The sequence below is a fragment of the Poecilia latipinna genome, unplaced genomic scaffold, assembly GCF_001443285.1.
Source record: "Poecilia latipinna isolate Pla-1442-1.1 unplaced genomic scaffold, P_latipinna-1.0 Scaffold248, whole genome shotgun sequence".
In the NCBI taxonomy this organism is placed as follows: Eukaryota; Metazoa; Chordata; class Actinopteri; order Cyprinodontiformes; family Poeciliidae; genus Poecilia; species Poecilia latipinna.
In genome coordinates, this window is record NW_015112864.1 from 129,764 (window position 1) to 143,046 (window position 13,283).

At 45.8% G+C, this 13,283-nt stretch overlaps 1 protein-coding gene across 4 annotated transcripts; it reads right to left on the minus strand.

The window, feature by feature from the left end:
- Positions 1–242: 242 nt before the first annotated feature.
- On the minus strand, positions 243–13,069 carry etv5a (ETS variant transcription factor 5a). Of its 4 annotated transcripts, none has more exons than XM_015032684.1 (13): positions 12,914–13,069; positions 10,165–10,280; positions 9,963–10,053; positions 9,816–9,863; positions 9,485–9,535; positions 7,647–7,770; positions 7,312–7,572; positions 6,916–7,211; positions 4,993–5,055; positions 4,676–4,744; positions 3,481–3,650; positions 3,275–3,376; positions 243–2,299 (listed from the first exon to the last, which is right to left on the minus strand). In XM_015032684.1, the coding sequence occupies exons 2-13, from the start codon at positions 10,210–10,212 to the stop codon at positions 2,069–2,071; spliced, it is 1,554 nt and encodes a 517-aa protein (XP_014888170.1). In that variant the 5' UTR covers positions 10,213–10,280; positions 12,914–13,069; the 3' UTR covers positions 243–2,068. The 4 variants fall into 4 exon arrangements, with proteins under 4 accessions (XP_014888170.1, XP_014888167.1, XP_014888168.1 ...); XM_015032681.1 differs by having other exon boundaries at positions 3,269–3,376; XM_015032682.1 differs by lacking the exon at positions 12,914–13,069 and adding an exon at positions 12,387–12,490 and having other exon boundaries at positions 3,269–3,376.
- Between the last annotated feature and the right edge of the window lie 214 nt (positions 13,070–13,283).

The following is a 13,283-nucleotide window of genomic DNA, read 5'->3' on the forward strand; positions in this document are numbered from 1 at the left end:
AGACCTTCTTGCCCCTCTGAGGGTCCGATGCTGTGTGAGCCGGGCTTGAAACTGAACTTATCCTCTGCAGTTGCCTGACCAGACATTGCTCCTCTACAATGAATAATCATTTACCCAGAAATGCATGAGCAGTGGTGAGGAGAGGCATGTGACCCAGAAATCAGGCAGGTCAGACCTGAGGAGTCAGTCAGCTGACTGCTGGCAGGGGGAGGAGGGTCAAAAGACGAAACAACAGCTCTGCAGGCAGTGAAGCATCAAGGGGCTTTAATTGTACCCAGTACAGATCATCAGAAACTCAGCAGTGTAAGAAACACATTGTGAGGGAGGGGGGTGGGGGGGATGAGGGGAGAGCCTGTACAAACACAGATCCTTTGATGAGATCATCATCCACCTCTGGTGGATTTCTGGCCTTTTCCACTTTCTCACAGTTTAAAGCAGGAGTATGCAACTTTTATAAATAATGTTTTTTTTTGTTTTTTTTTTTAGTTTGTTTTTTTTACATATTTGTTAAAACTATCACCATGTCGTGACAGGGTAATATGGGACAGAAAATCTTTTTCCTATGGACTTGCTGTCATCTACAGAAACATACTGTTTTGTCAGAAACAGCCAATCAGAGCCAGGAGGAGGGTCTTAGCGCTGTCAATCACCCTCCCCCTTTGCTCTGCTACACTATCACAACAGAGCCTGTCATGAATGCTAAGACTAGTTAGCATGGCTACTGATGACAGCTGATAAATGGTAAGTTATCTCTCCACCATTAGCAGATTGAGCAGCAAGTAGATAAGGATGATCAACAGCGCTCCTCCAGGCTCTGATTGGTTGATTTTGGTTGGGAGTGGTGCATTTCTTCAGACAGCAATAATAGCTCAGGAGGGGTGGAGGAGATCAGTCTTTTCACATCTGTCTTAAATTATAGTGACAGTTTCAACAAATATGTAAAAAAAAAACAACAAAACATATTTTTGTAAAAGTTACACGTTGTAGCTTTAACAGCTAAACAACACGTTGTCATTCAGCCTCCAACCTGAAGCCCAAAAGCAGTAGTAGTAACATCATTACAGCCTGCACTGTACAGCTTACACATTTAAATCAGAACCAATGCAGCCTTATAGCAAAAATATATACTTTATATAAGTTTGTCTTTGCCTGAATTCCGAAAAAAAAAGAGCATATAAACAAATATCTTTGTCCAGATCCAGTAAAGAGATATGTCAGTGGAGTGGTTCCAGCAAGCAGAAAGATGGAGGTCCACAGAGGGGCCCCGGAGGACGCCGGTGCCGCCACGCCCCGGGTTGTGTTTGCATGCAGCGCCCTGATGCCCCTGCCATACTGGTGCATCAGAGGAACGACCACCACGTCAAGCACCCAGATAGATTAGGGGAAAGAAAGGTACCATATTTATTGGACATGAGACGTTCCCACAGTGATGGAGTGAACCACACACACACCAGAGTTCAGCATATTAAAATCTCTTACATCGATGTAAAGGACATTTACAGAGTGGAGCGGTGAGGCCCGCTGAGGCCCGGACAGACGGGAAAACAGCCGGAGTGTTAAACGGTGTTCTTCTATCTACAGAGTGTTTGTCTTTGAGTGAATTCAAGCCCTTTCGCTGATCTTGGATTTCGAATGTGGAGACATGAAAACAGGGAACCCAGAAAGGCAACTCTAGACAGGACAGAGCTCATGATTTGGCTGCTTCCCAGGAAAACAGATTGTCACAAAGTCAGATGGACAACCACTCCCGCGGTCTGTCAGTCCACTCCAAAATGGTGGCCTTTGACTTTTTCGCTGTTCGGTTTCCGTGGCAACGACAGCCCTGGCCTTGCAGTGCAGAGTTCTGGAGCTACAGAGTCCAGTTCTCCCTCCCCTCACTGCCGCAGGTTCCTCCAAGCTTCCGGAGGCCTCAGAAGGATTTTCCAGGGGGCAGAGGTCGAGCAGAGGTCATTCCCTCCAGGCAGCTCTGCAGGTTCCAGCTGTGGATTTTTCAGAGCTGGCATGAGGAGGAACATTGGGAGTGTCTGCATGTACGTGTGTGTTGTGCATCCGGACACGTGCGAGCCGGCTAGTAGCCGTAGCCATCAGGGAAAGGCAGGGCGGCGGCGCACTGCTCCCCGGCCTCCAGCAGGTAGGGGGCGGCGTCGTCGTAGTGGGTGAGGGGCATGGTGTCGTCCTCCAGGCCCGGCAGGCCATCCACGTCTGCCTTCAGGTTGGGTCGCTGGTTGTCAGGGAACGCCATGGAGAACAAAGCCTCGGGATCGCACACAAACTTGTAGACGTACCGCTCACCCGCCACCTGAGGAGGATCACATGTTGGGTGTGAGCAGAAACAGACCCAAAATCCTCAGTAGAAATGTGATTCTAGCAGGAAACTAGGGATGCACCCATCCACTTTATTCACTTCCGACACAGATATCTGAGGCTTAGTATCAGCTGATCCGATGCAGAAAGACAGTCCAGAGTCGACTTAAAACTTTTCTTTTTTTAAACAGAGACATAAATTAATTGAATTAGAAATGTACTTGATAACTCTGTGCCAGTACGGCACACTCAAATACACCAACAACTTGTTCAAACATGTAAAAGCAACACAGCTTTAATTTGTTCAGTCAGTGCAGTTAGGAGTAGAACAGCCAAAGTAAAATAAATAATAAAGAAATTGAAACAGGTTGACTGTCTTGGTCAAACATTTAGAGAAACTGCAAGAAACATTCTTTCAAATGGTTCACAAAGTCAAATTAGGATTTCTGAATAATAATAATAATAATAATAAAGCATGACATCACTCAGAAAACAAAATATAGAATTAGACTGAATAGATCCGCCTTTATGGATCGCCACATTGACACGATAGCTGATCTAGATATTGTTTTCAATATTAGTACCGATACAGACACCGATTGATCAATACATCAAATTGTATTTGTATAGCACATTTCAGCAACAAGGCATTTGAAAGTGCTTTACATGATAAAAACACAAAGTCATGCAACATAGAATCAACAATTAAAACATTACATTTAGTCAAAGTGCCATCATTAAATTCTTAATGCATTATGTTTCAAAAGCAACTCCAGTCTTTTCAGTCTAGATTTAAAGGCACTAAGTGTTTAAGCAGTTTTGCAATATGGTGGGAGTTTGTTCCAGATTTGTGGTGCATAAAAGCTGAATGCTCAATTACTTTTGGATGAGTGCATCTCTACAGAAATCTCAAGGATGGGAGGATTGGAAAACTGGAGCAGCGAGAGAAGAAAAAGGAACGTGCCTTTACCTTCTGCATGATGCCCTTCTCGTAGTAGTAGCGCAGCGAGCGGCTCAGCTTGTCGTAGTTCATGGCGGGTCTGTTTTTCTGGATGCCCCAACGACGAGCCACCTGACACACACCACCGGGACACACACAGACACACACACACACACGTAAGAATCGGGCGTTTGCAGGTAGAGGGGCAAACATGGCGGCAGGAAGCAGGCACCGACCTCCTCAGGCTCGATGAGTTTGAACTCCATGCCGCGGCCGGTCCAGGCAATGAAGTGTCCGTTGGCAGGGTCGTCCAGCAGGGTGACAAGGAACTGCCAGAGCTGCAGGGAGCCGCGGCGCTGGTAGGGAGGGCCGTCGCGGTAAGCAGACGGCTCCTGCTTTATTTTCCCTGCAAACGGAGGAAAGAGCGAAGGAGAGGAGAAGTAGAAGAGGAGGCAGAAGGAAGAAGAAGAAGAAAAAAGGCATGTGTGAATCAGAAATGTTCTGCGTCTCAGTTTGGTGAGACATTCCTACCAGATGGACAACAAAATGCACTGGCTGGTTATTATGCACAGGGCCGTGTTCATCACTAACCAACAAGTTACAACCACTTCCATCTGATGGTATGGAGACTAACGCAAAGAAGAACATTATTCTGAGGTGGAGGGAAATCAAACATTGTTCTCATCATTTTCATTCTACTAGTAATACTAATTTACAAATCAATAGTCTGTAATTCTGCTTTACACTAAACAGAGAGTAGGACACTGAAAACTGGAGGGAAGATGAGGAAAAAAAATGTGAAAAAAAATCTAATATATATTTGTTAATCATAAATTTTAAATCACAAGATTAATATCATATATTTTTCAATTGTTATTGTGATATATAAGTTAAAAATAATACATTGAAATGTTATTTGGCATGCTCTTTTATCTGATTGGCTGCCAGTCAAATTCTTCAAGAAACTTTTCCCCTCAGGGTAGAGTAGTTATTGGGACCAGAGGAACCGTCCATCAGCCCTGAGGAACTCCTGACTGATTAAAATCAGAAGGTATGAGGCAGCAAAAGCAAGAAGAAACATTGTAAAAGTTGATGTCTCTTTACATATTTTGTAGCTTTCTCTGTGGTTTGCCAAAGGGAGTCCCTGGCCAGAAGCTAGTGCTGTTAGAGGGACCACTCTAACCCATATTTCTGATTTGATCTAAACCATCAGAGATCAAAGTCTGACGCTGCCACCAGCACAATGGTCTGGCGAAAACAATGTGTAGTGATGGTGCAGCTTTTTCTATGTATGCTAATGAGTTTGTCCTTGTCTGATCTGAGTTTCTCCCCCCAACGGCTTCTAGCAAACCCAGAACAGGACTTATTTTATGACTTTGAGTATCAGCCTCATCCCTGAGCAGCTTGTTGAAAAACAGAGCAGATTTTTACCTTCTAGTCTTTCAGGAACCACACACGTGTCGTCGAAGTACAGCTGTGGATCTCTGTCATATGAGTAGCCTGAAATGAACCAAGAGGCAAGGCAGCATGAGTCAGATGGAGTGTACACTCAGGCTAAAGAGGCTAGCTGCCTGCTAAGCAGTTTATACAGCAGCTTCCCAGGAGCCGGGGCCAAATGCTGATGTGTGTGTTGCTGCTGATGGCGCCCTCTCAGCAGCTCCACGAGCCACCAGGTTCAAGGTCATAGAGGACATCAAGAAATAACAAACACTTCTGACACACACAGACAACAACTGGGCTCTGCTCACCGTCATGGGGATTCTGGTAGAAGCTTCCTGCTCTCCCAAAGGACGACTGGCAGTTAGGCACTTCTGGAAACAAAACAGAGAGGAGAGCAGGCTTAGAATCTGGGATTAAAGGCTCAGATGAAGCAGGCTTCATTTGTGCAGGACCACCTGCAGATGGAGCACACAGCAGCCCTCACATGTCTTCTGACTGGTGAAGTTCAATAGGATTAGCTGCATCCTTTCTGTTTTAAGTCTCAATGACAATCAGTAGCATGAGACCTCTCCCTCCTAAGGGTGCGTGCATGTTTTCGGCAGGAAGCTTCCCCTCCAGCCTTTAGGACCACTTCCTGTCCACTCGTGATCAATTTGAAGTTTTCCTATTACTTCCTCGACCGCTGTGCTCATGCTGAAAGGACAACTGGCTCCTGGCTGAGGAGCTTGACGTGTGCTCCCTCCATGCAGAGCTACGGCGCTGTGGTGACGTGGGTATTTAAAGGCCATAAGAGGATTTGTCATTACATCACAGGGCAGCACAGGCACTCGGCACAAAGCGAATCGGAACAAATCAGTCAGCGTGAGAGAAAAGTTTCTGAGCTTCAGCATAGAGGAGGGAGGGATAGATACATCAGGGCCAGAACAACAGCTGGGCTGGTGGGCGTCCGGATCCAACCATCCTCCGCCAGTCACTCTGGCTGCGTCCAGGCCTCTCTGTCAAGATTGTTTGTTGCGAGAAGGAGATTAACTGGCACCGTGCGCCCCCTCATGTGCCGTTTCAAAAGAGAAGAGAACTTGGCCTGATGCTAACGATCAACTGAAGGGCGTCCGTCCCTTAAATTCATGACGCTAAAATTAAGGTCTTGAAAAGCCATAATAACATTAAAATAATGTATGTTGGTCACATGTTAGGCTTAAATTTTGTCATGACAGGACGGTTTAATCTTGTACACTGCATGTAGTTTTTTTTTAATCTTGTGGGACTTTTCTGTCTGGCAAAAGTTTGAGTTGCGTGCAGATCTTCATTGCGTTCTGTTGCTCAAGACGGCTGAGGCTACTGGTAACTGGCGGCTAATATGTTGTCGCTAGATAACCATTTATCTGTGGCTTTGTGTCTATCATGGGTGATGGGCCTGATAAATGACAGCAACAAGTGAAAATTATTGCCATTGGGGTGAGAACCAACACACAGGAGGCAGCGCCGACGACAGCCACAACAATTTGAACTCTTTTCAACTTTCTAGTGTCTTGTCGTGTGCCCGTCTATGTGTATGAGCTCAGCATTTCACCTGCTTGAATGTCATCAGTCGTTTGCCTGTAAGAGAGCACGTGATCGTGGCCTCATCATTCAAGTTCCATAGGAAATGAATGGAGAGGCAGCGGCGTCGCCTCCTGTGTGTCGACAACTTTTAACTCATATTTATTTGTCTGTTTTTGCCACTGACTCACTCATGTTGCCAACCATGCGAAGCTGGGTCCGTGCTGCGCAAAAGAACTTCTATCCTTGACACCACAGGGCTTAAGGCGGTGGATAGATAAGGCTATAGATGCAGTATGACAATGAGAAGTATAAGGGTGCTGCCAAGAGCCACAATGAGACCCCAAAAATGTCACAATTTTTGCTGTGCTTGACTGTAACGCAGCAGGATCACCAAACAATCCCTGTATTTATAGTTCTTTTGGTCTTCAAGGTGGCATTAAAAACTTCTTATGAAGTCTTAAATTTGACTTGCTGAAACCTGGTTGGAAACATATTTACTAGTTGCTCTGAGGCTCCTCCTGACCAGCACACCTGACTGTGGCGGGACAAACAGCACCTGCGTGTCCAGGCCGCTACTGCATGTTAAAACTCACAGTCATGTGTTGATGCCAAGAACAAACATGGCCAGGCACATTCCTCACCCAGCCCCCCCACTGCACAAAGACTGCAGTCAGAGCACTGCTGCTCACCAGAGTCGAAGCAGAAGTCACGAGGCTCCTGTTTAATGGCCATGGGGTGGAACGCGGCCTGACGGGGGGGCACCATGGTGGGCACGCCCTGCTCGCTGTACCGAGCGTCGATGAGCTCCTGCTTGAAGCCCTGGGGAGGCACCGCCACCAGAGGCTCTGACATTTGCCGGTGGTACGGGGGGCGGCCGTCACGCGGCAGGCTGGTGCTGCTGGGGGGCGTGGCCAGGAACTGGGGGTGGCTTTGGCTCTCAGATGGGGGATAAGGTATGCACGGCTCTGACATCTGCCTCTGGAACCTAAACACAGAGGAGAGGACATCTGTGTTGAAGGACGGCTCACAAAGACATGGAATGAGACAGTGAGGACACAGTGGGGTACAGAGCTGGGGGGGCTCACCTGTGCTCAGGTGCAAAGCTGTTAGCATCCTGGCTGAGGGGCACGCAGGGCACAGCGAAGGGGGGGCTGTGCCCCAGGACGGCCTGCTGGTTGGGTGGCTGCTGTAGTGCACGCTGCGCCGGCACCGGGGTCTGATTGGCTGTGTGGGAGTGAGGAGGTGGGGTCTGCGTTAGAGCTGTGCTGGTGGGGAGGCAGGGAGAGACCGGTGTGGAGGGGGGGGTCAATGGCTTGAATCCGGGGGTTGGCTTTCCATTGCAGGCACTGTGGATGAAGAGATGAAGGAATGAGCTGATTGGATGACATTCAGGGCGCTCTGCAGACAGAGTCGGTCATACCTGTAGCTGTAAAGGCACTTCTCTCCGTAGGGCATGGGACTGCTGTCCTGGTGGCAGGGGGACAGGTCCTTGGTGGAGGTCAGCTCTCGTTTGATCTTGGTTGGCGGAGGCCCATGAAACATCACTGCACAGGAGACAATGGAGAGCATCAGAAAAGCTCCAGCCATCAACAGATGCTATCTGCAGCGCGTTGGGGACTGACGGCTAAATGGACGCGTGGCCAGCGTCTGGATTCCCCGACTGACAGAGACACTTAGCAGGTCTTTATCATCTGCTCCAATCACAGCTGACGCTGCACCGCAGCATGACGGGAGCTGCGCTCAACATGCAACGACCATCAGAGCTCCCATCTGATTCCCATTAGGGCTGGCCAATAGCAGCACTCATGAATCAGAGCATGAATGATTTGCTAGTCGTTGTGCTGTAACCATTAGACACCGGCTGCAGCGCTCCGTGGATCGGCTGCAGTTTCCGGGGCGCCACATAATAGCCACAGAGAAACTGGATCCTGGAGCAGCGCGGCTGCAGGAGCTGAATGAATTATCCAGCAGGCTGATGGACCTGAGTGGAGCCAACGTGAGCATGTGAGCTCCTGTGTGTGCGCCTCACGCCGAGGTGGAAGTAACCCGGAGATTAGGCATGGTGGACAAACAAACTTCACTCCAAAGGACATATAAGCCAAGAGACTGGGGGCTATTTAGTATTGACAGATGGCAAACACTTAGCCTGTGACAGGATGCATTATGGGACACAGTTTGTAAAGTTACACAATAAAGAATGAACAGCAGTAGTTTGGTTAATTTAACCAGTCAGAGAGAGAAAAAAAAAGTAGTTGTTCATTTTTCAAAGTCAGATTTTAACCATTAACTATATGTTCAATTCACAAACCAAATATTTAATTTCCAAACTAAACATTTAGCTGTTAGTCTAAATATTTATGAACAAACAAAAACTTCACTCCAAATGACAATATTTAGCTTGCTAACGTAATATTTAGTTATTTAGTAGCTGAAACAAGCTAGTTGTTTCAATTGAAACAACTGGATTAGTTAACGAACTAAACAATATTTAGTTTGTTTACTAAATATTTAGTTTAAAATGAAATGTCTAGTTTGGAAAATGTATATTTAATTTAAATATTTAGTTTGAAACTTTATTTGTAATTTTTTTAAATGTATGAATAACATGGTGAAAATATGACTTTTGAAAAAAATGGACACCCACATTGTTTCTATATGACTAAATAAACCAAACTATCGCTGTTCATTTTGTACTGTGTAACTTCACAAACAGCACCCCATAATGCAGTTCTACAATGAAACAAGCTCGAGGATAATGCCGTGGCAACCATAGGGGTCAGATGGCTGCATATACAGTGTGAATCTACCTGTACAAACAGCCTGGAAGAGCAGCTGTACAGAAACACAAACAGGACTGTGAAGCTGGAGGTTAGTTTAACCAGAACAACCACACCCTGTCATCACCTCCCACGCCTCAGAGCGACAGAGGAGGGCCAGTGAAGCTCCACTGGTTCTGATTCAAACGTGTCAACAAGCTGCTAAAAAGCAGGTTTTAGTAGAGAGGAGGGGCAACAGGAGTCCGGGGGACGAGGAGGACTGCTCCAAAGCAGCTCCAACCACTGGATTCTAGCAGCACCCGAGGGATCTGAGTGTGAAACTGTGTGAAATCAGATTAGGACCTTGGCTCATGTGATGCCCCATGCCACTCGGCTGATTAAACTCAAAATGGAGGAGGCGGAGGGGAGAAGGTGGGAGCCGGGGGCGAGGAAGTCTAAACATCCAGAGCTGGAAGCCGAGCATGCAGACCCAGGTACTTACAGCTCTCTGACTGGAAATCTGGGACAAACTGCTCATCGTCGGGCACTTGGGCTGTGAAGATACAGGAAGACGGTACAAATGTCAATACACCGCACACACACACACACACTGGAGTGGAGATACACTCGTGACTAATTTGCGTAAAAAAGTGAAGCAAGAAAGAGACAAAGACGGTCTGAGTCAGCCCTTTATCCTCTCAAGGACTTTGCTCTTCTTGTTCCGCTTGCCAGCTCGAGAAATAAAAACGTTGGACATTCTAACCCAGTTAAAGTTTAATGTTCCAAACGGCTGCCTGAACTTTTTAAATCACAGCCCAGAGGAGTGAGCCTACCTTCTGCGATCCAGATCTCCTGCAGCTGACTGAGATCTTGAAAGAGTTCTGGAAGTCAAAGGGAGAAAGACATTAACTGCAAGTCATCCGACATAAAAACAAACAAAAACAAAAAACAACAAAAAAAAAAGGGACCAGAGCTCTCACCTTCTGTGTCCTGGGCGAGTTCTGTGTCCACAAACTTTCTCTTCCTGTCGTTCAGTGGCCGGGTGTTGGGCGAGTCGTCTGCTGCAGAATTCTGAGGGAGATGAACAGAAACCATGACGACCAGCAGCAGCAGCAGCAGACACCACTTCCATCAGCTAATGGGGCCGATGTGAGAGGCTGGCAGCGAGGCAAGTCCACTTACACTGGGTGGGACCATGAATGGGACCTGCTGGTCGTAGAATCTGTCCATGCTATCTGTGGGATGGCACTTCCAATGTGGGAGGGAGGCGGAGGCAGCCACGTATGGATTCGCTGAAGCTGGGAAAAAAAAAAAAAAAAAAAAGACAAAGAAAGGTGAAACAAATCTCCGGGTACCAAAACTCCTCTGCGCTCTGGTTGACCTTGACGTACGACCTCAGCCCACGCAGAATGACGCCTCATTACATGGAGCTGCGTTCTGTTGTGATGCTACAACAAACCCACCCTCTTCCTTCAGCTCTGTGTTTAACCAGCAAACAGAGGGACACATGCAAGGCGCTTATATAATCAGCAGCTCCTTTCCACTGTAATCAGCTTCCAGGATCTTTAGTGAAAACCCTTAGAGATGCTTCCAGCTCAGCAGAATGTGGGCCGGGCGCTACATCACAAAGCTCCAGACCAAAAAAAGTCAGGTCAGGGGGCTGATTAACCCCTGGAAAAGGCTTGAGGAAGTCATGGGGTGACGATGCCAGTGTTACACCTGGCCGTACCAGAAGTCCCGGCCGGCTGCCTTAAACACACAGCACTGCAAGCTTCGCCGGGTTGTAGCGCTGCCCCGTTCTCACCCAGCGCAGCGATGTGACTCAGTCCTCTATCTCCTGGTAATGGATGATGAATAAAGGATGGCCACTGGGCAACAATTACAGCTGCCAAGAAGAAGGTTAGGGCCCCGCACTACGCACGGAACAAAACTTCAGTTGTAGCCGCATATTGCTTTACTAGTTTGACTCCTGGGGATGTGGGAGAAAAAAAAAATAAAAAATTGAGTCAATTAGGAAATCAAATCCTGAAGCATGGCTGGACCAGAAGATGTTCTGTAGACATATAACAGAATTATTGTTACTGTATTTTAGAAGTGAATTACATAACATATACTAGTATTATAATGAATGTGTTTGTCTGATATGATTAAAGGGCAATTTCACAGTTTTAAGGAATTTAGTCCAGTTTTGATTGGGGCTATTCAGAAACTAAAATACTTCCACTCTACTCAGACCAGGAATATTTGATTTTACCAAGCCTGCCGCATTTTATTAATTGCATGACTAATTAAAATGAGCTCAAAAATGATTGTTATTTTTTTCAAGGGCAGTTTTGTTTACAAAGACATTGTAATCCATTTTATTTCCAGTTTCTGTTTTGTGTGTTTTTAAAAAAATTGTTTTTGGTTCAGTTTTATTTTGGATATGTGAAATGACTTTTTGGTATTTAGTCCACCTTAGATTGACTCCTGCTAGAAAAGAGACAGATGTCAGATGAGTCTATGAACACACTGGCCAACAGTTATGCTGTAAGTGATCAAGTTTAATATATTGCAGATATATTAAACAAATAGTTTCTGTTAATTCCTTAAGTTTTTGTTGGATTTTTAACTATGTTGTTTAACTCTATGTTTGGTCTTTAAGTTGTTATCCTTCTGAGAAGAAATCATTTCTATCATCTAAATATGTAGGAGCACAATTGCTAAATTTCATACATAATCCTGACATAACACTTTACAGTCTGCTAGAAAATCTCTCAGTCAGTGCATAAAAATACTTCACCTATGCACTACTCTGGTTCAAATACAAGGTGAGTGTTTAATGGAACAAAACTTTTGCAGATTTGTCAGGCTAATTTACCAAATACAGACAGGTCGATTGGTGTTTACTGAACAAGTATCTTTGTTGGTGAGATGGGACCTCCTTGTCATTGCCCCCAATCTTTAGCACCTTCCAGACATCCTCAGTTAGATTCAAGTCGGTGCTGAGCAACTCAAAATGTTACTATTACGTTATCAAGAAGCATGTTGGTTAGATTAAAGCGTTACTCATCTCTGTTTGGGGTAAGAATTACACTGGGCTTATCTGAGGAATCCTTCCATGGCTCGACTAAACACCAACAGGACCCCGTGTACGGTGGTCTAAAAACGGGTTTATATGAGTAAGCTTTTCACAAAAAACTGTTTTCTGCGGCCAATCTAGTATGACCAAAGTACCGCTAATTTTAAACTAGATCCGACCTCAGCAGCACAATTAGTCTTTTGCATCCGCTTTAAACCGAACCTGAGGAAGATCAAAAGTGCGCCACAGTCTCCCGAAAGCAGTCGCAGCTTCACGCGACACAACAGAACTAATATTCAGCAAAAAACACAAACAAAAAAAACAACACACAACAAAAGGTCACCTCTTCTGTAAAACTTCTGTTTAAGCCGACGGTGGCGGTCCGAAGTTTACTCTGCTCACAACCCAACACACACACACACACACACACACACACACACACACACACACACACACACACACACACTGTCCCCCGCCCTTCCCCCAACCCAACCCTCTTGTTTTCTTCAATGAAGTGAAACTCGATCCGTGTGGAATTACAGAGAGGGTGTGTGTGTGTGTGTGTGGGGGGGGCTGATCCATCCATTCATAAAAATAATAATAATAATAATAATAATAAAAAAATCACAACCAGCCGTCCAACCGCACAGAAAATCCAAAGCCAAAACACGAACAGAAACATTGGTAAAATATTAAATATAAACCCAGATTTAAAACACAACACGTTGCGATAAACTGTACCTTTACAAGTCGACAACAAAGTACATGTAAATCAAATCAAAGCGGTGCGTCTGTCCGCTGTCTAAAAACTACGAAGCTAAAAAAAAAAAAAAAAAACACGCTTCTCTCAAATTAAACAGTGCAGCCTACCTTCGCCTGTATGTGAAACGTCCTGTATGTCGAGAAAATGCAATAGAAATATCCAAATAAAAGTACAACGTGTCGAAGAGCCGCCAACCCGTCTACGCACTTGCTTTACTGAAGCTTCTCCTCCGACTCACAAAACTTGACTGAGCTTTTTCTGTAATGGCCCGGCGCTTTCCCCCTGCGCTCGAGAGGCATGCAACGGTACACGCTGATTGGTGGGTCGAGTCTGCCCGTCAAACACGCAGCCAATAGCGTCTCCCTGGTTTATGACTTATTCATGAGATGCAGTTTGACCAATCACGAGTCAGCAGTGTCCTATTTTTATGAATGGCTGGATTTCATTCACATTTTTTTTTTTCAATCATCGCTGCCA

Excerpts from the sequence above, each read along its gene's own strand:
- etv5a (XM_015032681.1), bottom strand. The coding sequence starts at position 10,212 with ATGGACAGATTCTACGACCAGCAGGTCCCATTCATGGTCCCACCCAGT. Across the intron at positions 9,536-9,815 it reads GGAGATCTGGATCGCAGAAG|CCCAAGTGCCCGACGATGAG; the intron begins GTAGGCTCACTC and ends GTATCTTCACAG. Across the intron at positions 5,056-6,915 it reads TGACTTCTGCTTCGACTCTG|AAGTGCCTAACTGCCAGTCG; the intron begins GTGAGCAGCAGT and ends TTTTGTTTCCAG.